This window comes from Podarcis raffonei, chromosome 4, assembly GCF_027172205.1.
Source record: "Podarcis raffonei isolate rPodRaf1 chromosome 4, rPodRaf1.pri, whole genome shotgun sequence".
NCBI lineage: Eukaryota > Metazoa > Chordata > Lepidosauria > Squamata > Lacertidae > Podarcis > Podarcis raffonei.
In genome coordinates this window covers 20,706,462-20,720,105 of record NC_070605.1, presented here as the reverse complement: position 1 = coordinate 20,720,105, position 13,644 = coordinate 20,706,462, and the positions used below count along the sequence as shown (strand labels likewise).

Below are 13,644 nucleotides of genomic sequence, written 5' to 3'. Positions count from 1 at the left end.
ACTTACAGATTTGAAAATAAGGGATCAGCAACCAAAATAAGGGATCAACAATTACTTTGATAAAATACATATTTTGTTGCGTGCAAATGGCTTTAGATACCGATTAGGTCCATAAATTACCATATAGCATATATTCAACACAAAAAAACAGCAACAATTTGTTGTTGACAAAGCACAGCTGGACATTGTAAGGGCTCCATTACCTTCAGTAGCTTATTTAAGGGACATCATCAATAAGGGACAGCAGCGGGACATGGCCCTGGGATAAGGGACTGTCCCGCCAAATAAGGGACGCTTGACAGCTATGAGGAGAACCTGCTTTTCCAAACTAAGCCACCTTTTGGAAGCACCCAAACTGCTCCCATTGAAATCGATGGGACGTGAGTCAAGCTTTGACTAACGGGTCTTGGCTGAAATCTGTGTGAAACGAAGACAACTCACGTAGTTACTAATAAATCAACGTAGAAGAAAGAAGCCAAGGGGAAACGTCATGCAAAAAGAGCAGTAACAATTATCTGAAATCAAAATAGTGTACACTCGTACCCTCTGAACTTACTCCTCTACAATTCTCACTATACCAGAAAGAAATATACACTTGCCAAATCAGAATCACACATTGTGCATTGTGTGATGTGAGCTGCTAGTTTTTACAATGTCACAAGACTCCTCCATACTGTAAAGTACTAACTAGGTGAAACTGACAGCTACACTTGCAGGAGAAGGTGACTCAGGATTACTGCACAGCCTTTTAAATTATCTTTACTATCGCAACGGCAATCCTGCGCCAGAGGCTGCGTAAGAGGCCTTCAAGGAACTGAAGCGGAGATTTCGCATTGTGCAGCTTGCCACTTGCTCTAACTGGGTTTTCCTTCAAAACAAGAATAAAGAAAGGCAACGCTGCCTGATACTGCTTTGAAGCAGAAAAAGATAACAAAAGCACATGTCTAAAATCCCTTCTCCCTGCAACATACCTTCCAGAAAATGAACACCTGTGCAATTATCAGTATCTGTCATCAATAAAACTGCAAACACGCCGAAATATGAATAGGCCATTTCTTGTGGGGCATCTGTACTTTCTCCTTCCACGATAAAATAAATTTGGGTACCTAAATTGTGAAATTTTAAAACTGATCCTGGCAAGGTGAAGCTATCTGGAAAAAGTAAAGTAAAGGTATTCACATATATAGTCACATACAGTGGTACCTTGGTTGTTGAACTTAATCTGTTCCAGGAGCTTCCTGCACTCAATCAGAAGCCGCAAAAGCCACGTCAGACGTTCAGCTTCCAAAAAAGTTCGCAAACCGGAACACTTACTTCCGGGTTTGCGGCGTTCGGGAGCCAATCTGTTTGGGAGCCAAGCCGTTCAACATCCAAGGTACCACTGTATATAATTTAGTACTTCCTTTTATAGGGTTGCCATATTTCAAAAAGTAAAAACCAGGACACCCCAAAAGTTGTTGAGCTATTTTCAGGACAGCCTGGTAGTTGTTGAGCTTTTTCTAAGACAAACCCCAAAGTTGTTGAGCTTCCAGAAATCCCCCCTGGACGTCACTTCCACCTTTGAAATCCTGAACGTATGGCAGCCCTACCTTAAATTTTTGCTGATTTCACCTGTGCAGGTCCAACAACCTCTTCCAGCATCATCAGAAAGGGCTCAGAGACAACCTGGTCAAAAATCACGCCAGTCAGCAATTGATGCTCTGATGGTCAGACCCAGTACAGTGGTACCTCGGGTTAAGAACTTAATTCATTCTGGAGGTTCATTCTTAACCTGAAACTGTTCTTAACCTGAAGCACCACTTTAGCTAATGGGGTCTCCCGCACCACCGGAGAACGATTTCTGTTCTCATCCTGAAGTAAAGTTCTTAACCCGAGGTACCATTTATGGGTTAGCGGAGTCTGTAACCTGAAGCATCCGTAATCCAAGGTACCACTGTATATGGAAGTTTCTTTGCATTACCAGTCACTATTTTAGGTTGTATTATGTATGCTGCTTTGAGGTTTGTTTGTTTTTTGATTGAGCAGTTTATACATTTCCCTAAACAGAAACAAAACAGTTGCAAAATGCACAAAGCAGCTAGCTTTGTTGCTGCCAAGTCCAGTCAAAGGCGACAAAGTCGGGTTGTGTGTGTGCGTTTGTCACCGTCCTTCTAAAAGAGACCCAGAGATTCAATTTGCAGAAATTAAGTCAAGCGAGCCTTTTTCTTGCTAATGGCCTGTTAGTTTTGACAGCTCTTTCCTAAATTCATTATGAGCAGCAAGTGCTACTGAGATCAACATGGCATGTTCAAAATCCAGCCTTTTTGGGAGCTATTTTCTCACAACAGAGGCAGTTGATATCTGAAGTGTAATATGGCAGAGAAGTTTCAGACCAGAGGTGAGTGGATGGGAGGAAACTACTAGAATTATTCAGGCCATCTTTTTGCAAATGGCTTTTTATTTCTCGTGGCTTTTTAGGGATACACTCCTGGGCTGCATGCTTTTAATAATAATAATAATAATAATAATAATAATAATAATAATTATTATTTTATTTATATCCCGCCCTCCCCAGCCGAAGCCGGGCTCAGGGCGGCTAACAACAAAAAATAATAATTCTGCATCTTGAAAATGCGATAAAATGTTTTCAATGACTGTATTTTTATGCTTGTGGATTAAAAAAAAACACCCACAAACCAGAACACTTTGGAATAACCTATCAAAATTGCTGTCCTTATACTAGATACAATGTTGCAGTGTGATGAAACCTTTAGAATATGATATTTATTTAATCCAACCCCTCAAGGCACAAAGTCTTATGAAAGCCACTTGCAAATATTTAACTCTTCGCAGGAAGCAAGAAGTGTTCTCACCTGATTCTAAAGACGTGGGGAGGAAGGGAAGGTTGCAATTTAGGCTGCAATCCTAATTGTACAGCCGGCGTCCAAAACTCCCATTCTTCTAGGCGCATTTTGAGACAGGGAATTTCAGAGCAGTTTCTAAGCTCTGGGCGCAGTATTGCGCCTAAGATTTCAGATTAAAAATGCAGAGTGGAAGAAAAGGAAGACCTTTTTCTGCCTCCCCACTTCCACCTACTCTCTGAAGACTGGAGAAGAGACCCTCTTAAGAATATTAGGGGGGTGGGCAGGGGAAGGACTAGACCATGTGAAAAATGAACATATTTTAGCTGCAGTTCATTCATTTCCAGCTTTGTATTCATGTTATGAAAAAAGCGTGCCTAGACATTCTGTTGTTGCGTTCATAACCTAGCCTTAAGGTGCCATTTAGGTCCTAGTTTTCACATCTCAGTTTCTGACACTAAGACAACTGTCATTAAGTGGTATAAAGGTAAAGGTAAAGGGACCCCTGACCATTAGATCCAGTCGTGGCCGACTCTGGGGTTGCGGCGTTCATCTCGCTTTATTGGCCGAGGGAGCTGGCGTACAGCTTCCAGGTCATGTGGCCAGCATGACTAAGTCACTTCTGGTGAACCAGAGCAGTGCACAGAAACGCTGTTTACCTTCCCACCGGAGCAGTACCTATTTATCTACTTGCACTTTGACGTGCTTTTGAACTGCTAGGTTGGCAGGAGCAGGGACCAAGCAACGGGAGCTCACCCCGTCGCGGGGATTTGAACCGCCGACCTTCTGATCAGCAAGTCCTAGGCTCTGTGGTTTAACCCACAGCGCCACCCGCGTCCCCATTAAGTGGTATATAAACTGTCTAAATAAAGACATAACTATCTTAAAATAAGAAGCTGTCTATAGCATATTCCCCCTGGATAGCTCAGTTGATAGAGAATGAGGTGGTTAATTCCAGGGTCGCGGGTTCGAGTCCCAACGATTCCTGCTTTGCAAGGGGTTGGACAAGATGATCCTTGCAGTCCCTTCCAACTCTACAATACTATACTATGCTTCTATTGTTCTTTGACCTTAACTACTCAGACTCTTGCTATTTTGCTGGCATTAAGCAATCAATCACCTCCTTTTATAAAATAAAAAAAGGAAAAACTTCAGTTGAATATTTGGCATACAATGCTTTGAGTTCCTACAAATTTCCCCAGAAAGATCTGCAACAGCAAGGCATGCAGCAACCCATTCCCCTTCACTCACTTACTGAGGAGTTCAGCTTGAGAAACTACAACATATTTGGTGCTCTTGAATTCCTTCCTCCCCCGCACCCCCCAAAAGAGAACTTCGTATGGCAAGGAAACCGATAGAGAAAAATGCACTGGGAAGTGTAGGATAACAACTGCTGGACGCAAAGTCATCTCACCCGCTTGCAAACAAATCAGGATGAACGCAAAGGCTGCATAACCTTCCTGCTAACTCTGTGCAAACAAATGAATGCTCAATAAACAGCTGAGGCGCAAACTTTGTGCAAACATTCGGGAGGAATGCTCAATCAACAGGTCACTTGGAAGCGTCCTTCGTCAGGTTAGGGCCCAACAAGATGTGATGTTAAATGTCCCTTCTCCGTGGTGACTCTGGAATGCCCTCCTCCATGGAGGCTTGACTGGTGCCCGCCGACACTACAGATTTCCACCATCAGGTTAAGACATCGGGGTAGCCAACTTGGCGCTCTCTTGGACTACAACTCCCAGCTTCCATGACCACTAGTCATGCCTGCTGGGAGTTGTAGTTCAAGAGCACCTGCAGGGCAGCTGCAGGTTAGCGATCCTTGGGTTCAGACAGTGGCATCTGCCCAGGCATTTCATTTGATCTGCCCAATTACAGTGGTACCTCGGGTTACATACGCTTCAGGTTACAGACTCTGCTAACCCAGAAATAATGCTTCAGGTTAAGAACTTTGCTTCAGGATAAGAAAAGAAATCGTGCTCCGGCGGCGCGGCGGCAGCAGGAGGCCTCATTAGCTAAAGTGGTGCTTCAGGTTAAGAACAGTTTCAGGTTAAGAACAGACCTCCGGAACGAATTACCAGTAAGTACTTAACCTGAGGTACCACTGTATTTTGCATTATTCTTGCCTCTCATTTTTATTGCCATGTGAAGGGTTTTCCGCTGCTTTTGTTATACCGTATTTTTATTGCTGTGCTCGCCATTGATGAAAGCCTGGGTTAGATTTTTCATTTAAAAAAAAATAAAACACAACATTAACAACATGCAAGTTGTTGTTGTTTTTTTTAAAAAAACTGCAAATAGCATCAGCTGGGAGGAGCTGATAATTACTGAGATATCAGTGGGTGGGTGGGTGGAGAAGCAAGTTTAACACTTTCCTCCCCATATGTGGTCTTGAGGAAAATTCCTCCTATGGAAGTGCTGTTTGCATTGGGAAGAAAACTTCCTATTGGCACCTATGAGAGAATTTACTCCCCAAAGCTTATTAATAGTTTCAGAACTGGGTTTTTCCAGCAGACCGCAACAGGGGTCGAAAGGGTTAAATTCCCTCTCTCCTGCTTGCTGCCCTCCCAGTAATTACCACATTTAATGCTAGTTTGTCCCTTCGAGATAGCAGTTGGAGAGGAGACAAAGCATAAACATTTAGCAAGAATGACCTCAGTGGCAGGGGTTGCAATCATTACCTCCAGCAACAGGGTTAGGCAAGGGTTAAAAACAGAGGTTCCTGTTCTTTTCCCAGCTTCCTAAATATATTTCTGGGGGAGAATTATGGGAAGTCAACTTACACCAAAAAGAAGAGACGCAGCCAGAATCGAATTCAAGGAACGGAACACAGAAGCAAAGTAACAACGATCCTTTCACATCATGTCATGCGCTCTGGTTCACAATTCCAGATACCCGCTCATTCTATAAGGAGCATGAGACTCTGAATCTCATGGTTGTGGGTTCAAGCCCCACTTTGGGCAAAAAGATTCCTGCATTGTAGGGGGTTGGACTAGATGACCATTGTGGTCCCTTCCAACTGTACAATTCTATGATGTATGAAACCATTGGGGGAGAGATATGTACCACTGTCTAAGCCTGGCAGAAGGGCAACAATACAGTGAAATACAGTGGTACCTCGGGTTACATATGCTTCAGGTTACAGACTCCGCTAACCCAGAAATAGTACCTCTGGTTAAGAACTTTGCTTCAGGATGAGAACAGAAATCGTGCTCTGCCAGCGCGGCAGCAGCGGGAGGCCCCATTAGCTAAAGTGGCGCTTCAGGTTAAGAACAGTTTCAGGTTAAGAACGGACCTTCGGAACGAATTAAGTACTTAACCCGAGGTACCACTGTAGTGGCCCCACCCTCTCTGGTTCTGCTACCACCACGTCCCCAGGACCCCCCCCCCTTTTTGTGGGGACTTACACCATCCTTGGCTCAACTGGCTGAGCTCTGGATGAGGAAGTTGTGCCAGCATATCTTGAGCTAAGCCGGGTCTGGAGACTTAACGCCACAGGCTGAGTCAGGAATTAAATAGCCGAGCCAAAGATCTGCTGCATGCATCCTAAGTTGCTCATCATCCCAGAGGATCTCGCCATAACACTGCCCTCTTACAGACAAGAGGCATCACCCAATTCAGTGGGAGTGTGTCTAAGAATGTGTGTCACAGAACCATGCAGGATCAAACACACCCCTGTAAAAATAATAACACAAACATCTGATGCAGAAAGTGGATGAACTTCATTTGCCAACTGCTTTTACAGTAAGTTTAGGAGGAGTATTTTGCAAGTTTCGACCAGCGGTTTTTAGTTTTTACACATTTATTCTGCCTGGTTCTGTTTTTTTAAATTGGTTTCCACCCTTCCCATTCATTCCATGTTCTTTCTATAACAGTGATATACCAGAAGAGAGACACAATACTTACTTAAAGCGACTTGCAAAAAATTAGTATCTTGGACACCGCTTTGACTAACTGCATGGAAAAGGAATTAAGGCTGCAATGCTAACACACACTTGCTAGGGAGTAAGCCCCATTGACCACAGTGCAGTCTAGGTAAAGGTAAAGGCACCCCTGACCATTAGGTCCAGTCGTGACCAACTCTGGGGTTGTGGCGCTCATCTCACTTTATTGACTGAGGGAGCCAGCGTACAGCTTCCAGGTCGTGTGGCCAGCATGACTAAGCCGCTTCTGGTGAACCAGAGCAGTGCACGGAAACACCATTTACCTTCCCACCGGAGCGGTACCTATTTATCTACTTGCAGTGGCGTGCTTTCAAACTGCTAGGTTGGGAGGAGCAGGGACTGAGCAACGGGAGCTCATCCCGTCGCGGGGATTTGAACCGCCGACCTTCTGATCGGCAAGTCCTAGGCTCTGTGGTTTAACCCACAGTGCCACCCGGGTCCCTACAGTGCAGCCTACTTCTGAGTAACCCCACTGGTCAACTACAGACCCACAGGCGTCTACCAGAAAGGAAGCTCCATTTAATGGGTTGGCCTTCTGAGAAAACATGCACAAAGATCCAGCTGCAAGAGTTTTGAGATTGTAAACTCCTAGGAGGCAGGGACCCATCATTGTTGTTTTGACTCTGTACAGCAACTCTGAATGAGACGAGTATAATCATTAGGCTATCAAAAACGAATTAGGAAGGAAAGTTTGAAGCAGAGGAAAAAATATGTCACTGGATATGTCTCACACTCATATAGGAGCATAGGAAGCTGCCTTCTACTGAATCAAACCATTAATTCATCTAGTTTAATGTTTTCTACACTGACTGGCAGCTTCAGGCAGGGGTATCTCCCAGCACTACCTGGAGCTACCCCAAATCGAACCCAACGGGCTATCCATGCAAAAGCAAAATACTTTGCTGCAGAACTATGACCCTTCTTCCTCAATCTGCCTCACACTAAGACCATTGCTCTATCTAGTTCAATGTTGTCTACACTGACCAGCAGCAGCTCTCCAGAGTTTAAGGCTGGGGAATGTCCCATCTAAACATGGAGATGTCCCAGACCGAACCTGACACATTACCCACACAACGCAAAACACTCTGCTACTGAATTATGACACTTCTCCTAAAGTTGTTTTCTACTAAGCTCGACCATTGGCCCATCTGCCAGCAGAGCCAGTGTGGTGTAGTGGTTCTGTAGACTGTTAGACTAGGAGCTGGGTTCAAATCCCCACTCAGCCATAAAACACACTGGGAGCCAGTTGCTGCCTTTCAGCCCAACCTACGTCACAGGGCAGTTGTGGGGATTAAAGGAGGAGGGGAGAACTATGCATGCCACCTTGAACTCCTTAGAGGGAAAGGTGGATTATAAATCCAGTAGATGACCTTCTCTATGTCCCCAGTCCTGGCAGGTTCGGAGGGTGACAACACAAGAACGGGACCTTTTCTGTGGTGGCTCCCCATCTGTGGAATGCTCTCTCCAGAGAGGCTCGTTTGGCACCATCTTTACATATTTTATCCCCCACCCTGCAAAAACGCTCCTCTTTACCCAGGCCCTTGACCATTAAATAATCTAAGGCCTTTTATAGCTGTGGAGGAAGGGATTGTTATTATGATTATTTTACTATCATGCTATTTATTTATTTATTTATTACGCTTTTAATGTTTTTATTATTATGCTCTGTAAAATGTGTTCTTAACGCTGTGCAACGCCCTGAGATCTTTTGATAAAGGGAGGTATATAAAGTAATTAAATAACAATAAATAAATAAGGGTCAATAAACGGACCAGCAGCGGCTCTCCACTCGGACACACAGACGCACACCTGGAGATGCCACCAGCGGGACCTTTTCTGAATGCCGAGCAGCTGCCCTTGCCCGGAGCTACGCCCCTTCCCCACCAAGCACGTACGTGTCCCAGTCCCGGGACGACGGCGCCGCGAGAAAACTTTTTCGCCTTCCGACAGGGGCGCGCTTTCGCCGGATCCATTCAAACAAAAGAACAGTTCTTCTTCCCCGCCCCCTGTGCGCAAAGGGGATCGCGCCACCGCCGGGCATTTTCCCCCCGCGCCCCGCCCGCACCCGCTTCCCCCGCACTTTACCCCGCGGTTACTTACTCCGGAGCGCCCCGATGAGCAGGCTGCCGTCCTTGATGAGCTCCTTGATGAACTTGTTGGTCCTCTCCAGCTCCACCTCGTGACATTTTAGCCTCTCGCGAAAATCCGGGCTATCCAAATACGAGTCGCTGAACTCCAGGGTGGGCAGCCCCATGGCACCGGCCGAGAGTGCGAGGAGGAGGCGGAAGAAGAAGAAACGCCGGGCCGAAGGGTCGGGGGGACTTCGGCGAAGCCCGCGGGCACCGGGGTGCGGGGTCTCGCCGCCCGCTCTCCAGCCCAAGCCGCGCGCAAAAACGGGACTGTCAGCTGGTTACATGGCGCAGCCCCAGGCGCATCGCTGGAGCCACGGCGCGGCGATGGCTGCGTTCCGCTGCTGCTGCTGCCGCCGCACTCCTCTTCCGGCAGATCCGGGCTTTGCCGCCTTCCCCGCCAGCCCCGCCGCGCTTAACCCTTCTCTGAGGCTCCCTCGGCCGGGCCAAGGAAACTCTCCTCCCAGGTCAAGGGAGGGAGACGCGCCGCAGGGGGGAGACCGAGAGGAGAGCGTTCTGGTTTCGCGCGTCTGGCCCAATCAGGGCGCGCGGCCGCCACCCGCCCACCCCTCCCGCGCCCACGGGGCCACGCCCCCGCGGGATCCTGCTCAAGACTTGGGGAAAGTACTTTTGGGAAGGCCATCCCAACGAGAGAGCCTCCGTACCTCCAAAAAGGGAAGGGGGAAAGAAAAAGGGGAAAAAGCATTTGTTTCCATTTGCGATAGGTTTCAAACGACGCTGTTCTAGGTCATAATGGGTTACAGTCGACCAACTCTGGCGCTATATGTGTAGTGCATGCTTTATATATAACTTTTTGAAAACTCAGCAGTCCATCAAAATGAAGCGCTTCCCTATCTCCAGAAAAGTAAAATAGAAGCGTATTATTTTATATTTGCAATAGGTTTCAATGATACCGTTCTATATGTCATAATGGTTTGCAGTGCATGCTTTTTAGAATCACGGAATTGTAGCGTTGGAAGGGACCACAAAGGTCATCTAACCCAACCCGCTACAAATACAGTGGTACCTCCCATTACATACGCTTCAGGTTACAGACTCTGCTAACCCCGAAATAGTGCTTCAGGTTAAGAACTTTGCTTCAGGATGAGAACAGAAATCGTGCTCCGGCAGCGCGGCAGCAGCAGGAGGCCCCATTAGCTAAAGTGGTGTTTCAGGTTAAGAACAGTTTCAGGTTAAGTACGGACCTCCGGAACGAATTAAGTACTTAACCCGAGGTACCACTGTACGAGAATCTTTTGCCAAAGGTGGGGCTCAAACCTACGACTCTCATGTTCTCCCGACTGAGCTATAAAGCTGGGCGTGTGGGGGCGTGCACACACTCTCTCTGTGTGTGTTTATATTTGAAAATGGAGCCATCAGTCAGAAATTAGTGCTTCCCTCTAAAATTATAGAAGAAAATAGCTTTTATTTTATCTTTGTGATAAAATGGTGCTGCTATAGGTTATAGTGGGCTGCATATTTCTCTAGCATGTGTATATTGCGTATGCTTTTAAAAATATACATACAGTATATTCTTATTTTTGAAAATACAGCTGTAAAAAGTCAATAGGATGTACAGATCAATAAAAAAGGATAAAAACCCCACAGCCATGCATGCTTTTGAACTTTACTGAGTTGCATTCAATTAACTTTCACTCAGAGCAGATTCCTTTAAATTCATGAGCATAACTACCTTAGGTTCATTAATTTCAAGGGATCCGCTTTGAAGGAAAGTTAGTTGAATACAACCCAGTAAAGTTCAAAAGCAGGCAGTATATATACAATTTCAATATATTGGCCAATAAAAATAGCAACTTCCAAACTTTTGTCTTAAGCCTATCCCATTGGCTAACGAAAGGGCTTGAGTTTTTCTACAATGGGTAAATTCTGCAAAAGTTTTCCTATGCATACATACACCTGGGTGTGGGATTTCTAATCCACCCTCACTCAGAGGATCCTGGTAGGACAAACAGGTCAGTAAAACAATACTTTTTAAAAAAGAAATCTGAAAACATTTTAAATATACTGTATATGTAATATTTCATGTGCAGAACATACAAATTGATTACCTTAGTAATCCTTATACAGCAGGCCAGTAATAATATAGCCCAATAAATATTGCAAACAGAAACGGAAAAATAATATTATGAGGGTTAGGGTTAGAGCTAATCCTACCATCCAAACTATAAATGTAACAATGTGTGGAAGGGGATAAAGTTATCGTAATTAGCAACAACAAAGAGAATTATTTGTGGCATAAGCTTTCGTGGACTATAGTCCACTTTAATCAGATGCATGAAGTGTTATCCTGAGTTGCAATTATACAAGCATCAGTGGCGTAGCGTGGGGGGTGCAGGGGGGGGCCGGCCGCACCGGGCGCAACATCTGGGGCTTAGGGTTAGGGGGCGCAAATCCACAGGTTAGGGGGCGCAAATCCACGGGTTAAAAGGTAAAGGTACCCCTGCCTGTACGGGCCAGTCTTGAGAGACTCTAGGGTTATGCGCCCATCTCACTTAAGAGGCCGAGGGCCAGCGCTGTCCGGAGACACTTCCGGGTCACGTGGCCAGCGCGACAAAGCTGCATCTGGCGGGCCAGCGCAGCACACGGAAACGCGGTCCCTATTTATCTACTTGCACCCGAGGGTGCTTTCGAACTGCTAGGTTGGCAGGCGCTGGGACCGAGCAACGGGAGCACACCCCGCCGCGGGGATTCGAACCGCCGACCTTTTTACTTGCCTTGCCCCGGGTGCTGACAACCCACGCTACGCCACTGACAAGCATGCTTCTGGGTGGGGCAATCGTAAAAAGTGAGGTCACCGGGAAATACAATGCAGAGAACTTTAGACAGGGATAGCTACATATTTATTTCTCTCTGACCTCACTTTTACAATCCCCCACAATGACGCTTCCATCGGAGCAAACTAACTGCTTTCTATAAAAGCGGATGCCATCATAACTTTGCTGGTCTTTAAAAGTGCCAAGAGACTCTTGGTTGTTCTTTCTACAAAGAACCAATGGTGCCACTCCTCTGGAAAGAATTAACGGCATCACCATTCATGGAACTTAGGCAAAGCAACCCTGCTAGGTGGGGGGGGGGCAGGGAGGTAGGGAAACCGAGGCAGAGGGTCCAAATCTTCCACAGCCCTTCCAAGCACATGGCTGCAGGGGGGGAGGGACGGGGGAAGTATACATTTCTTCCCTCTGCCACTGCTTGATTGGTAACAGTTATATATACCCGATCATAATTGTACTGAAAGACAGTGTGGGGTAGTGGTTAGAGTGTCAGACTAGGACCTGAGAGAGACCCGAGTTTAAATCTTCACTCAGCCACAAAGTTCACTGAGTGACCTTGGACCAGTCACTGTGTCCTAGCCCAACCTACCTCACACGGTTGTTGTCAGGATAACGTGTGGAGGGGTAAAACAGTTGCAGGGAAGGCGGGCCTAAAAATAAAAATATGGGGCAATATCCGACTGAATTCTTCCACTAGCACAAGGACTTTCGGCTCACCTTATTACTCCATGTGCCCCTTGCCTGACCCCTAAATCTGGAGAACTAGGGGAACACCCCGGTACAGAGGAAAGGACAAGGAAGTTTCATTTCCCAACTAAAAAAAGTCCTTACGGACTGCTAAAAATATTTATTTAATTTAATAAATAAATAAATAAAATATCCACCCCTAATTTTATGATTCATCAGAGCCTCCCAAAAATTGGGTGCTGGAGAAATTTACAGTAACCCAAAAAAGCTTCACTTTCGAGATGGGGTGGGTGGGGGAAATCTGAATATTTCAATAGACTTGGCCATAAAAGTGTAGTCAGTATTTATGGGGGAAATGAGAAATGAACTTTGCTTGAACTCTTTCCCTCCACACACTCTGCCTTTTACGATGCTTTGTTATTTTTTCGATCCCGGTGTTTTCATTGCATTATGGGAGCAACGGGAGAGCCCTCCTGCGGGCAGTTTAATGGTTATCATCCATATTTTCCCATTCTGTGCGTTTTCTCCTATTCCAGTTCAGAGAGCGCTGGTGTTTTAACATCTTTCACCCACTTCACTATTTTCAGTTGCTGCCTGCAGATATTTCCTTAGGAGCTGCAAACCCATCTCCATGTTGATTCAAAACATATCACGTTCGTTATAAACCATCTTGGGTCCGTCCATTCCGAGCCTGTGAAAATAGATGATTAATTTGTTTAGGTCAGCCCTCCCCCCCCCCCCACACTTCAGGGTTCAAAATCCGAAGAACAACAGCCTGCAAGTTTGTGGAAAAATAAACAGCGTTGTGGTCTAGCCCTGAGGCATGGACCGGTTGACTTGGGTGGGCTAGTGTCTGCCGCCTGATACCTCAGGAGGAGGGAAGAGGAAGAAAATGGAGACTGAGTCAAAGGGAGTATTCCTCTTAGCAACAGATAGAAAATTGCCCAAGGCCACATCCACACCGTACACTTAAAACGCTATGATACCACTTTAAACTGTCATGGCTCCACCCAAAGAATTCTGGGGCCTGTAGTTTGTTAAGGATGCTGAGAGTTCCAAGAAGACGCCCAATTCCCATGCCAGAGCTACAATTCTCAGGAAATTCTGAGAATTATGGCCCTGGGAGGACACCCTTAGGAAACTACAGCTCCCAGAATTCTTTAGGGAATGGCACGACGGTTTAAAGTGGCATCATGGTGCTTTAAATATGTTGCATGAATGCCAGGCAGGGAGAAGAAGGAAGATTATAAGGCAG

The 13,644-nt window shown here is 45.9% G+C and overlaps 1 protein-coding gene across 1 annotated transcript in view; it reads right to left on the bottom strand.

Annotated features, from left to right (window-relative positions):
- Window positions 1-9,426, bottom strand: part of ARHGAP42 (Rho GTPase activating protein 42) — a 169,491-nt gene extending 160,065 nt beyond the window's left edge. Inside the window, exon 1 of the mRNA XM_053385674.1 lies at window positions 8,882-9,426. Within this exon, the coding sequence (XP_053241649.1) occupies window positions 8,882-9,035 (154 nt within the window). The 5' untranslated portion in view covers window positions 9,036-9,426. The remainder of the gene's footprint in view (window positions 1-8,881) is intronic.
- Window positions 9,427-13,644: the final 4,218 nt, after the last annotated feature.